Source organism: Plasmodium falciparum (genome assembly GCF_000002765.6).
Source record: "Plasmodium falciparum 3D7 genome assembly, chromosome: 11".
In the NCBI taxonomy this organism is placed as follows: Eukaryota; Apicomplexa; class Aconoidasida; order Haemosporida; family Plasmodiidae; genus Plasmodium; species Plasmodium falciparum.
This window is the reverse complement of record NC_037282.1, coordinates 1,935,001-1,949,042: the sequence shown is the minus strand read 5'-3', so window position 1 is coordinate 1,949,042 and position 14,042 is coordinate 1,935,001. Positions and strand designations below refer to the sequence as shown.

The following is a 14,042-nucleotide window of genomic DNA, read 5'->3' as shown; positions in this document are numbered from 1 at the left end:
AAGGTGTATAATATAATTATTATTATATATATTAAGATCTATTACTCTTTTCAAATTCTATGTATTGATTATCAATTATATTATATTTATAAAAATACATACAAATTAATATATATATATATATATATATATATTTAATTTTTTACTATTTTATTTTGTTTTATTTTATTTCATTTTTATTTTTATATATAGATATAATATAATGTATATCATATAAATTATATATAATTATATATTTTTATTTACTTATTCTTTTTATTATTATATATAAACTAAACACACTGCGAAAAGGAAAATAATTTTATAATACACTTTAAATATATTATATACAAATATATATATATTATATATAATGTGTTATATAAATTTTAAAATATAATTAAATAAAATATAAATTATATCTATAATTATTATTGGTAAATTTTATCCTAATCACATATTCCTTCTTTTATTATTTTTTAATTTTCATTTTTTTATATTATTTATACCTATATATTATAATGAACATTTATTACTTATAAGTATGATTTTTTTTTTTTTTTTACTAGAATATATTAGCAATAGTGGAATGATTTTATCCTATACCTTTATATAAGTAATAGTATATTATTTTAACACTTTCATATCTATTTTTTCTATTATCCAATTATATAGTAATTTATATATTTATATATATATAGGTAATTTTTTTTTTTTTTCTTATATTTTATCATTTTCCTTATAATAATATATATATATATATATATTTTTTTGCTATATATTGAAAAGTCAAAATAAGTGTAATCCATGTTTTTTATTTTAATATAGTGTAAAACAATCGCACTTAAAATTATATTAAAAAATATTAAAGTATGGAACAAGGATCCTTTATTTATTTTTAAAACAGATTATTCTATTATTATGCTTTCTTATTAATATATAAATATATCTACGAAAAAAAAATAATAATAATAAAGCATTATCATATTATATATTGAGAATAAAATGCTAAAAATCTTTAAAATAAAATATTATTAAGAAATTACCATAATAACATATTTTATGTTTCTTAAATGTTAAATTAAAAATAATAAATGTATATATAATATATTTATAATAATAATAATTATAATAATTTCCTTTATTTAAAATTAATAATATTACAAAAATAAATGAAATAATATAATTATATAAATTATATATTAAGTTATTGGAATATTATATTATTGTAAATTATTATTAAACTATTATTTATTTTTTCTAATTTAATATTTTTTATACTTTTAAAAAAAAAAAAAAAAAAAAAAAAACACAAATAATATGTAATTATATATTTTTATTATTATTTTCTAAATATTTAATATTTATAATTAGATCCATGAAAAGTGTTAATAAATATATTATCCTTTTCATTGAATACTTACATATTTCCTATTATTTCTAAAACACACAAAAATATAAAAGAAATAAAAATGGAAAGAAATTATATTTTTCTTACCTATTTTTTATTTTTACATATTTAAATTATATGTTATCCATTACACATTTATAAAAAACAAATTATACCTTATCATTTATACTATTCTAAAATAAATAGTCAAATACTTCCACTTCTTTTTTATATATATCATAGTAATATATATATATATATATTATATTTATATTTATACTTATATTTTATTAATAAAAATGAAAAATAATAAGAATTTTGTTTTCCCGTGAATTTAAATACACGTTTGTAATATATTAAAAAAAAAAATATATATAATAATATAATATCCTATAGTATATATTAAAATATATTTTTGTTCACGAAAAAAAAAAAAAAAAAAATTATTAAATAATAGTATTTACCTAAAATTTATTAACAATAATATTACACATATATGGTCAGATGTAGTAATTCTTTTACTTATAAAAATATTTTATTAAAAAAATATATTTCCTTTTAATAATGATAAAACAATTCAAAAGAAAAATTAAATTTTTACATATATATTTTTAAAATAAAAATAAATTCAAAAAATAGAAAAAAACATAAAATTTAATACCTTTTAAAATATAATACTTATATATTACTTATTTCATATTTATAACTATTATTATGATCAACTGTTGTAACAAATTAGCAGACATTTGGAAAGAATATATTATATATATATATATATATATATATATATATTGAGTTTATTAATAATTGTTTTATTTTTTGTGATATATATAAATTTAATTTATAAGAGTAAAAGTTTTTCTATATTTACAGATATAAATATATAAATAAATAAATAAATATATATATATATATATATATATATATATATATATATATAGATGGTTACGGAATGATAGATCAAGTGTATATAAGAAAATAACAAAAGAAAATTTATATTTTTATACATTATCCATAAAATTTATCATATACCAAAAAAAGGGAAAAAAAAAAAAAAAAGAAAAAAAAAGACATATATATATATATATATATATATATATATATATATATTAGAAATATTATATTTTCTATTAATTATAAGCGAACATATAGATTTAATTAATATATAAATAAAAAAAAAAAAAAATGAAATGAATAGGAATACGAATAATATAGAAATATTATAAGAAATATGAACAAAAAACAAAAAGAAATCTAATGTAAATAAAAATAAAAAATATATATGTGTGAATATTAAACAAAATATAATATTAAATGTTTTTAAAAAAAAAAATTTATATATTTAAAAAGCACATAGTAAAAAAAAAAAAAAAAAAAAAGAATTTTTCCATAATATATTATTTGTAACAAAGAACAAATAAAATATATATTAAAATAACATTTACATAAAATGTTGTAAAAGAAAATTTCTTCTATATATTGATATGTATTATAATATATTTCTTGTTTTGATTCATTCACATTATCTTTAAACTATAATAAATATTGTGTTTATAATACATCATATTCTAATTCTTATCCACCCTTTAGGCTTATATCTACATTATAAATGCTTCAACATATTTCTTATTTAAAGAACGTTACATAAAATGCTGAAAATACTAAAAGTGCTTTGAATAATTTTTTATCCTTTATAAGATTCATAGATTTATAAAGAACAAAAAATAAAACAACGGCAGAAATAAATGATAATACCATAGTAGGTGATACACTACCTGGAAGGGCTTTGCCAAAAACTTTCATATATTCATCATAACTTGGACCCTTGAAAGGAATTTTCTTCATCAATGTTTTCACGGATTTCTCCTGTTTTTCTTCCTTTTTCTCAGCTTCCATTTCTTATTTCAATTTTATTTCAAAAATTATATACATAAAAATTTAATTATATATTATATATAGCTCTATATTTTTGAGACACTTATAAAATACTCCCATAAAAAATTAAAATAATTCAATATAAACCTAAATTAAAATAAAATAAATAAATATGAAATATATATATTTATAACAAACAGAAAACATTCTACCATATATACATATGAAATCATATTTTACATCTATTGTAGAAATACCAATGTGATATCATTAAATACACAATAGGTAATTATGTCGCATCATAATAATATATAAATATATAAATATATATATATATATATATATATATATATATATATATTGTACTTTATTTTATATATTCTATTTTTACCTTGATATTATTAGGAAAAAATTATACTATGGATACAAAATAATTTTTTTTTTTTCTTAATTTTATTTCTTCAAGGTGTTTATATATAATCAATATATAACATTTAATTATTTCAATTTTTCGGTCATACACTAATTTATAAAATTATTTTTTTATATAAAATATATACATATATATATATATATATATATATATATATTATACAGAGAAATACAGTGTAGAAAAAAATATATAATTCAAAATAATGAAAAAAATAATTTTATATACAAAATACAATATTCTCTATGTTTTATTTTTATATACATACTTTATTAATTTTAAATAAAATAAAAAAAAAAAAATATATGTGAATAAATAAATTACTTCCTAATTATCAAATATTAAAAATATATATATAAATATAATATAATATAATGAATAAAAAAAATTCCAACTTAAAATTTTATAAAAAAATGTAAAAATATTATATTTCTTATAAGATGATATATAAAAAAAATATACATATCAAAATATTATTCTATGTGGTATAATAAAAAAAAATAAAAATTTTTTTTTTCTTTACTATAATATACAATACATAAATATATATTAAAAATATAAAACGTATTTTCGTCATACATATATAAAATATAAATATTATATATATATTATATATATTATATTTATTTATAAAATGTATTCTATAAATATTATGAAAATACTTATTATTAATTCCTTTTTTATCCAAAAAAAAAAAAAAAAAAAAAAAAAAAAAAAATTTAAATATAATGCACTAAAGCTTATTTATGATATATGGGGATTAAGTAAAAAATTTTATAGAAGTAATATATATTATATAATATATATATGATAAAATTAATATTATATATAATATAAATATAAATGTATATATAATTAATAACTTTTAACATGTTACTAATAATTAAAATATTTCCAACTATATATTAATATATATTAATATATATATTATATATATATATATATGTATATATATATAGATATATATATTTTAGGTTAATATCGAGGATACGGTTTTATAACCTTTTTAGTAGTGTATTTTCTCTTTTATAAATTAAAAAAAATAAAGTTTTTTTTTTTTACTAATTTATAATATTCATTTTTTTTTGAAAAAATATTAAAAAAACAAAATAAAATAACCAATTAATAAAAAGCTTTATTTTATCTAAAAGTACTTAAATTAGTGTATTTATCCATAATTATTTTATATATATGTATTATAAATTTTTCTTATTTATTTATTTATTTATTTATTTATTTATTTTTATTACATGCATGTTTTTCTAAAAAAAAAATTTCCACCTTCTAATACAAAAAAATTTTTATATATAAAAGCAGGACAACATATTAAAATAATACTTTATATTTTTTCTTAGAAATTAAAAAAAAAGGAAAAAAATAGTCCATTTATAAAAAAAAAAAGTATTTTTCTTTTATTTTATTTTTTTTTCAAATTAATTATATTTATTTTCTTTTTCTTTTTTTTATTTTGTATATAAAATATATACCTAAAAATAAAATAATAAATACATTTATTTTTTATTTATTATAGAATTAAGAATACATGTTCCTGGAGTAATACTTCCATTTCTCCCGTGTTTTTTACTTAATTTTAATATATACATATGTATATTATATATTATAAATATATTTATTTTTATATATTGGTTTATGTATTCAAATATATTTTAAATTCTAAATTAATAATATATACCAAAAAAAAAAAAAAAATAAAAAAATAATTATAATATATAAATATTCTTTTATTTTTTAAATATTTTAATATAAACAAATTATTTTTACCTATATACAAAAATTTTAAAAGATTAATTTTATGAATATTTTAAGTATTTTATTTTTTTAATTTCATGTATTATATTTTATATATAATAAATTATAATTAAATATATATTATATATCATCCATATTATAATGTATAAAATTCTTTTAATATTTAAAAAGTATTTATTTCTGTTTTAAATTAGCATAAGGTACATTATGTATCAAATCAACTTTTTTAAAAAAATAATACTCATATAATAAATATTTAATTCCTATAATCCAAACAGACAAAATTTATATACAGTAAAATAATATTCCTTAAAAAAAAAAAAGGAAAAATACTTGATTAGACTGTATAAATAATATATATATATATATATATAAGAACAGTTATATATATACATGTAGATATCATAACATTTTATTAAATAAATGGTTCAATTCTTAAAATATTATATTTTCCACTTAAACTTTGCCTATTTATAATATCATTAAACATGTTTTCATATATTTATAAATAAAAATGAAGTTCATAATTTTTATATCTCTATATATTTTATTAAAAGTCTTTATTTAAAATTATAAAATTATTTTACAAAATAATAAAGAAATATTAATTATTAATTCACAAAAAAAAAAAAAAAAAACTAAAATAAAATAAAATAATATTAATTACTAAATATATATTATATATATTTATTTATTTTTTTTATCACTAAAAAAAAAAAAAAAAAAATTCAAAAGAAATATAGGAAGGAACAAAAAGATATAATATTTTATTTGGACATGTTTTTTTTCTATTACTAAATTATTCCTATATTTTTTTAATATATACTAATGTATAATTCCGTACGGTTTATCATGAAATATATATTTAAAAAATATAGGAATAATTTAGTAATAGAAAAAAAACATGTCCAAATAAAATATTATATCTTTTTGTTCCTTCCTATATTTCTTTTGAATTTTTTTTTTTTTTTTTTAAATACATATAATTATATATAGTTTATTATATCATATTATCTTTCTAAATAATGTTCCGGTTCATCTTTTTTATCCCATTCTTTCTTAACAACATCTATAAAATGTTTATAATCCCTCTTACACCAAAATAATAAAAGTTCTAAATATTGTTTTTTATCATCAATTGAGAAATTTCCATTAAGGTAATAATTTACTTCCTCCATCATGTTTTCTAAATATTTACACCACCTTATATTCCACATGTTAAAACTCCATTCTTTGTTCATATCTTCTGTTAAATCGTTATAATCATAAGCCATTCTTGAAATAACATCATTTAATGTATCCTTATATTCTTCAGCTAATTCATGCAATTTATTATAATCATTATCATATACGAAACTGTAATTATTTTGAACATTTGTATTAGCACTTTCCTCATTTAACAAATCATTATGTTGTTGTTCTAAGAAATTTATATCCTCATCTGTTAATAAATCTATATCATCCTCTTGTAATAAAATTATATCATCATCTTGCTCTGTATTTATATCACCATCTTGTTGAATATTTATATCATCATATTGTATATTTATATCACCATCTTGTTGAATATTTATATCACCATCTTGTTGAATATTTATATCATCATCTTGTATATTTATATCACCATCTTGTTGCATATTTATATCACCATCTTGTTGAATATTTATATCACCATCTTGTTGCATATTTACCTCATGACTATCCATCATAGTTGTATCATTATATAGCTGTAAATTTAGATAATCATACGAATTCATATTTTCATATTCCTCCTGTATTATATTTATATCATCATCTAACACAATAATAGACTCTTCGTCTAATTCAATTTCATGTTGTTCTTCCGCTACTATTCTTCTATACCTTGAGCATGTTTCATTGAAAGGGTAATATAGTTGTTTTTCTTCAATAAAATACATAACAACATTTCTGTAACAAGAAAAAGAAAAATCACATTTCAAAAATTTATAATACAAATTTATATATATATATATATGGATATGTTGATATATAGGTATAGATCAAGTCATAATTCATAATATATAATTTACTTCTTATTGTATAATAAAGAAAACTTCAATATCATAATAATTAATAAAATAATTCTCAATAAAAGAGAAAGATTAAATGTCTTTTTATTTATATACAACTTTATATAAACATATTGTTCTTTAAAAAAACAATTGTTTTTCAATATATTATTTATACTTCTAAATTTTTCATTTAAAAAAGAAATGTTCAAGACCTTCATTTTGTATTAAAATCTATTCATGTAATGTTGTAACAAACAAAAGGAATAAATAAATTTTGTTCCCCTTGGTTTTATTATACATTTATATAATAAACATATATAATATATAAATAACACTCATACTTTTTAAAATACTAATATTAAATTTTAGCCTAAAAAAAAATAAAAAAATCACACTATAAAGATATATATATATATATATATTGATATGATATATTTTTTACATTCTATTTGTAAAATTAGCAAATTTTCAAATGTATTATTTTTTCCAAGAAATAAATTTTTAACCACCCATAAATTATTTTAATAAAACTTTTTATATTAAAATATAAAATATTAATTCATTCATATAATATTTCTGTACATTTTTATTTAATTTTTTTTAAATTGTTCCTTTTATATATAAATATATAAATATTATTTATATATATATATATATATATATTTATAATAATATATTCAATTATAAACTTATTAAATTATATGCTCATTTAAATTAAGTCCAGATCAAGCAACCACAATTATAATAATTATATATTAAAGAAAAAAAGAAAACATACCTAAAATTATAAAAAAAAAAATTTATTTTATAATATATTTTTATTTTCATATTCTATATAAATAAAATTTTTATTTTTTGTTATTATATTTTTTTAATTAATTTATATATATTAAAAAAAAAAGGAATTAAACATAAAAAAAATAATACTTGTTATGAAGACGTATCTTGTTTTTATAACATTATATATAAAAATATTCGTTTAGTACATATAATGTAACCATAAAAAAAAAATTTTTGAAGTCATATAATATAATTATATATTTAAAATAAATAAATATATATATATATATATAGTTTTATAACCATTTTATTTTTATAATATATATTTATTTTACTATTATTGTAGATTTATTCAGAAAGCCTTTTTTCTATTTTTACATTTTCTTTTTTGTTTTTTTACCATTTAAAAAAAAATATATATATATATATAACTATATATTAAAAATAAAATTAAAACATAATTAAAAAAAGGTCATAACATATTTAAAAAAAATAAGAACGAACAAATATTTTCTTTCAATAATCTTGTATTATCTTTATTTTTAAAATGTGAACAAAGAATTTCATATATATATATATATATATTTAGAATACATAATTTATTGTTATTAAAAGGTTGTTATATTATAATTAATATAGACAATCTTATATATGTTACATTTTAATAATTACTGTTTAATATGGAATAATACTATTTAAATTTTATTTATTATATTTCATTTTTTTATTAACTTATAAGACTCCTACATTCTGTATTCTAATAATTAAATATAATAAAATATATATATACATATATTTTTCTTTAATATATAAATAAATAAATGGTGTAATGAATATTTATATATCTTGTTCTTATTAAATCATTTTTATTTTATACATCTGATACATATCACTATAAAAATGTAAAGTAAAAAAATGTATCTCAAAAGGGGGAAATAAAAAAAAGAATTCATGGTTCTACTATAATAACTCTATATTTTCAATTGAATTAATTTAATATATGGAAAACTAATAAGAATTTATAAAAACTATAAAAATTATAGAAATCATAAAAATGTTATATATAGAGTATCCTAATTAATATTAGTTGTCTTCTTAATAATAAAAATTACTACGTAATTAAAAACTTCTCACATTTACATTTTACAACATTAAGAAAAATTTATAATAAAAAATTATAATGACATAATTATAAAATATATATTTTTGTCTTACATTTTATATATAATTATTTCCTATGCCTTTTAATTATTTTAAATAATGTAAAATATTGAATGAAAATAAAATAATTATTTATTTGGCACATATTTGATATAGGAAAATAATATAAGTTATTTAAAATGTATGAAATCTATATCTATCTAATCCATTTGTCTCTCACTCTATATATATATATATATATATATATATATTATTTTTTTTGTATTCATCATGTTAATGTAATAACCTATATATTATTTCTTATGGTTTTAATTTTCTTAGTTATGTAGTGCACTAACTATTAGGAGAAATGTAATGTAAATGAAATAAGAATAATTGTAGAACCAAGATATAACTCATAACTGGTTGGATATAATATCTATGATCTTAAAAAAAATAAATTATAATAAAACTTATTATTTTAATTATATTGATGAAATAAGGAAAATTTTAAAAAAATATAAGAATAAATTAAATTCACACATAAAATACAAAATACAAAATGCATATATATATATATATATATAATATATAAGTTTAAAACACTATATATTTAAAAGACTTATAAATTTTAAAACACCATTCTGTAATAGTACAATATTTAAAATAATTAAGTTTACTATCCAATGTATCACACCTATATTAATTAATGATCATTGCAGATTTTGATATATTACTATCATGTTCAACTTGAACTTTGATATATTTATAGCATTCTTTTTTTGTTTTTCCTTATAATTTTTAGAATAAATGAAATGATCTAATAATACCAAAAACGGATATAGTTAAAAATACATAATTACATAAAAATATTTTCCATAAGTATAAAAGAAATAAATCCATAATTATATTATATTACATTTGTATATTTTGCTTCTATATTTTTTCATTTTAATTATAAAGAGATATTATTTTATATATACATAATAATATTTAAACATACTGATTATTTTTCTTCTTTTTTTAATACATAATTTGGTAAATTTATATTTTTAAAAAATAAATGAATAAATATCAAATAAAATAATTTTAATATATACAAGGGGGAATTTACACATGTGAAAAATTAAAAATATATAATATCAATATATATATATATATATATATATATATATATATATATATGCCTATACGTCTTTCATTTAATAAAATAGCTGTATAGAGTACATATAAATAATGTTGTTTTATTATGAATATTATTATATTGAAAATTTTTGGTAACGGTTTATTATATATCTATATAATTATAATTTTTAAGAATCATAATATATTATATTATATATTCATAAACCAAATTAAAGCAACAATATTAAAACAAAAAATAAAATAAAATAAAATAAAATCAAATAAAACCATATAGGAATAAATTCAAATAAGAATTTAGAAATTTGAATTATAATGAATAATTATTCAATTAAGATTATAATATTATATTAATATTACTTAAAATTATTCTATAACAAATATATATTATAATAAAAATAAAATATAAAAATTAAAGAATATGAATATATAAGAAAACAAAAGTTTTTATAAAAATAACTTAATTTTTTGCAATAATTTTTGTGTACATTCATGATTTTATTTTCTTATAATATATATATACTTACATTTTATATATTTATAATATATATATACTTACATTTTATATACTTATAATATATATATACTTACATTTTATATACCTATAATATATATATACTTACATTTTATATACTTATAATATATATACTTACATTTTATATACTTATAATATATATACTTACATTTTATTTTCAAATAATATATACTTCCATTTTATTTTCTTTATTACTATTTAAATCGCAAATATATATTTTAATATATTTTTTTTTTATAACAAAACTCTTTAATTGTACAAATATAATATAAAAAAAAAAAAAAAAAAATACATATTTCACTGTCATTTTAATATTTTTTTATCAGTAAAATAAATATTATGAACAAAAGAAATTTATAAATACATATATAAATATGATTACATTTTTTAGGGAAAATTTTATTTTATTTATATATAATAATAAATAACATATAGTTCTATATAAAATATAAAACATATACATTCTTTTTTGCTATTATATTTTATTGTATTTTATTATTATTATTTCTTATGAAGGACATGCAATATTATTTATCTCATTTTTATGTACATAGAGAAAATGGAAAATGGTTATATTCATAACTATTTCTCAAAAATTACATCTGTAAATAAATATAGAAATTATATATTTCATACAGAAATTTTAGAGTATATGGAGCTATATTTAAAAAAATAATAATAATAATAAATAATAAAAAATATATAAAAATATAAATATGTATTATTAACTATTTTTTTTTTTTTTTTTTTTTTTTTTTTATAAAAAAGAAAATGCAATGATTTCTTTAATAATATTTTTATTGTTATTTCTTAAATAATTTAAATATAAAATATAATAAAGAATATTTTATTATATATAGTTTTGTTTTTCATAAATTATTTATAATAGCGTCATTATTCTTTTTCTTTTTTTTTTTTTTTTATAAGAAATAACTAAAATAAAAATTACCATTATTTTCTCAAAAACACTGAAGGTGAAATAAACAAAATTATTATAATATTTTTAAATATAATAAATAAAATAATAAATATGAGTATTCTCTTAATTAATTGAAAGTGCTATTTCGCAAACTACACAAATTCAAGAATACGTATCAAAAAATTATGTTTTATTTTTTTTTAATAAAAAAAAAATCATATACACTCAGAATATAATATATATAATCTTATTATATTGTTGTATCCGCATTTTTTTTTTGTTACGAATATTTTTAAATTCAAAAAAAAGCAATTTAAAAAAATCTAATTCTACTTTTTATAAATATTCACATATAAATGTAACATAAAAAAAAAAAAGAAAAAAATTTCAAAACTTTATATCATATATAAAAACAAAAATTATATATATATATATTTATTTATAGAATCAGTTATATTATATATAATAATTTATATATATTAAAAAAAACACATAATAAATATTAATAATATTATTGTTTAAAAAATGTAATCTTAATTATTTTATATATATATATTTTGCTTAAAATAAATCAAAATTTTATTTACCTAAAAATATAAAGAAAAAATAAATATATCATATAAATATAAAAAAAAAATATATATATACATAAAATACAGCTTATATTTTATAAGATTAATGTAGTATTATCAAATTTACATATTTCTTATTCATGAGTATTTTGCTAACAAAAATACACATTTTTTTTTTTTAAATACCCCACTACCCCGTATTTTATAAAAAAAAAAAAAAAAATCTTTTTTTATAAATAAGTAAATACATAAAAATATTATATATATTATTACATTAATTTATATTTTTAATAGACAATTTCTTTTCTTTTCCTATATAAATATATTTATGTAAATATGGATTTATAGATACAATATATTTAAATAATAATTGAAAATTATGTTTATAATAAATATACACAAAATAATTCATATATTCATATGTCTTTATATATATATATACATAATATATATATAAATTTTTTATATAAATTTTTTCTAATTATATTTATTCTTTTTTTCATATAGGAACATTAAAATAAAAAGAAGATATTAATATAATATATATTACGCAGAACCAAATATATTGTATTTCTTCTTATTTTTTTTTTTTTTCATATAGGAACATTAAAATAAAAAGAAGATATTAATATAATATATATTACGCAGAAACAAACATATTGTGTTTCTTCTTATTTTTTTTTTTTTTTCATATAGGAACATTAAAATAAAAAGAAGATATTAATATAATATATATTACGCAGAACCAAACATATTGTGTTTCTTCTTATTTTTTTTCTTCTTTCAAAAAAAAAAAAAAAAAAATTTAACTTATATAAATTCTACTTTAACAAAATAATTAAAAATAAATAATCAATCAGAAAGAATATATTACTATATATAATAAAGTCAAAAATGAAGCAACATATAACCTTTAAGAAGTTTATTATATACACAATTACACTTGTGTATTTCATACTATTATTAGTAAGATAAATTATGTAAATAAAATATAAATATATATATATATATATATATATATATATATATATATATATATTTATTTATTTATTTATTTATTTATTTATTTATTTATTTATGAATATATTATTTTTTGCTTTTAGAAAACTGGTAAGATACAATTTAATACTATACCATATGCAGAATTACTTCATAGGAATTCAAGAACTTTAGCATCTGCTATGCAGCATTCATTGAGAGGTGATTTTGTAACACAAAGATCTACATGTTTTAGAACAGAAAAAGAAAGAAAACAAAAAGCACTAAATCTTATAAAAAATGAAAATAATGCTGAAGGTTATTTTAATAATTTAAACTTTAATCTAGAATATACAGAAGAATTAAATGAACAAATTACATCCTTAGATCCAAAAACGTCAATACAAGAATTAACCAATATATTTAATGATTTAAATGAAAATCGCAAAAAAAATTTTCATTATCTGATAGAAGCTTTAGAAAATGTATCCTTAATAT

The 14,042-nt window shown here is 14.2% G+C and overlaps 3 protein-coding genes across 3 annotated transcripts in view; 1 reads left to right on the top strand and 2 right to left on the bottom strand.

Annotated features, from left to right (window-relative positions):
* Nucleotides 1–2,995: 2,995 nt before the first annotated feature.
* PF3D7_1148900 (Plasmodium exported protein, unknown function) lies at nucleotides 2,996–3,265 on the bottom strand (the record flags this gene model as incomplete). Its single annotated transcript, XM_001348125.1, has 1 exon — nucleotides 2,996–3,265. One exon carries the CDS (start codon nucleotides 3,263–3,265, stop codon nucleotides 2,996–2,998), a length of 270 nt encoding a protein of 89 aa, XP_001348161.1.
* A 3,189-nt stretch (nucleotides 3,266–6,454) lies between these two features.
* Nucleotides 6,455–7,695, bottom strand: PF3D7_1148800 (Plasmodium exported protein (hyp11), unknown function; the record flags this gene model as incomplete). The annotated part of the gene is made up of 2 exons (XM_001348124.2): nucleotides 6,455–7,373; nucleotides 7,496–7,695. The coding sequence occupies 2 exons, from the start codon at nucleotides 7,693–7,695 to the stop codon at nucleotides 6,455–6,457; spliced, it is 1,119 nt and encodes a 372-aa protein (XP_001348160.2).
* Nucleotides 7,696–13,460: 5,765 nt separating this feature from the next.
* Nucleotides 13,461–14,042, top strand: part of PF3D7_1148700 (Plasmodium exported protein (PHISTc), unknown function) — a gene marked incomplete at both ends in the record, with an annotated part of 1,250 nt that continues 668 nt past the window's right edge. The window contains 2 exons of the mRNA XM_001348123.1: nucleotides 13,461–13,532; nucleotides 13,670–14,042. The exon at nucleotides 13,670–14,042 is cut by the window's right edge and continues 668 nt beyond it. Of these exons, the coding sequence (XP_001348159.1) occupies nucleotides 13,461–13,532; nucleotides 13,670–14,042 (445 nt within the window). The remainder of the gene's footprint in view (nucleotides 13,533–13,669) is intronic.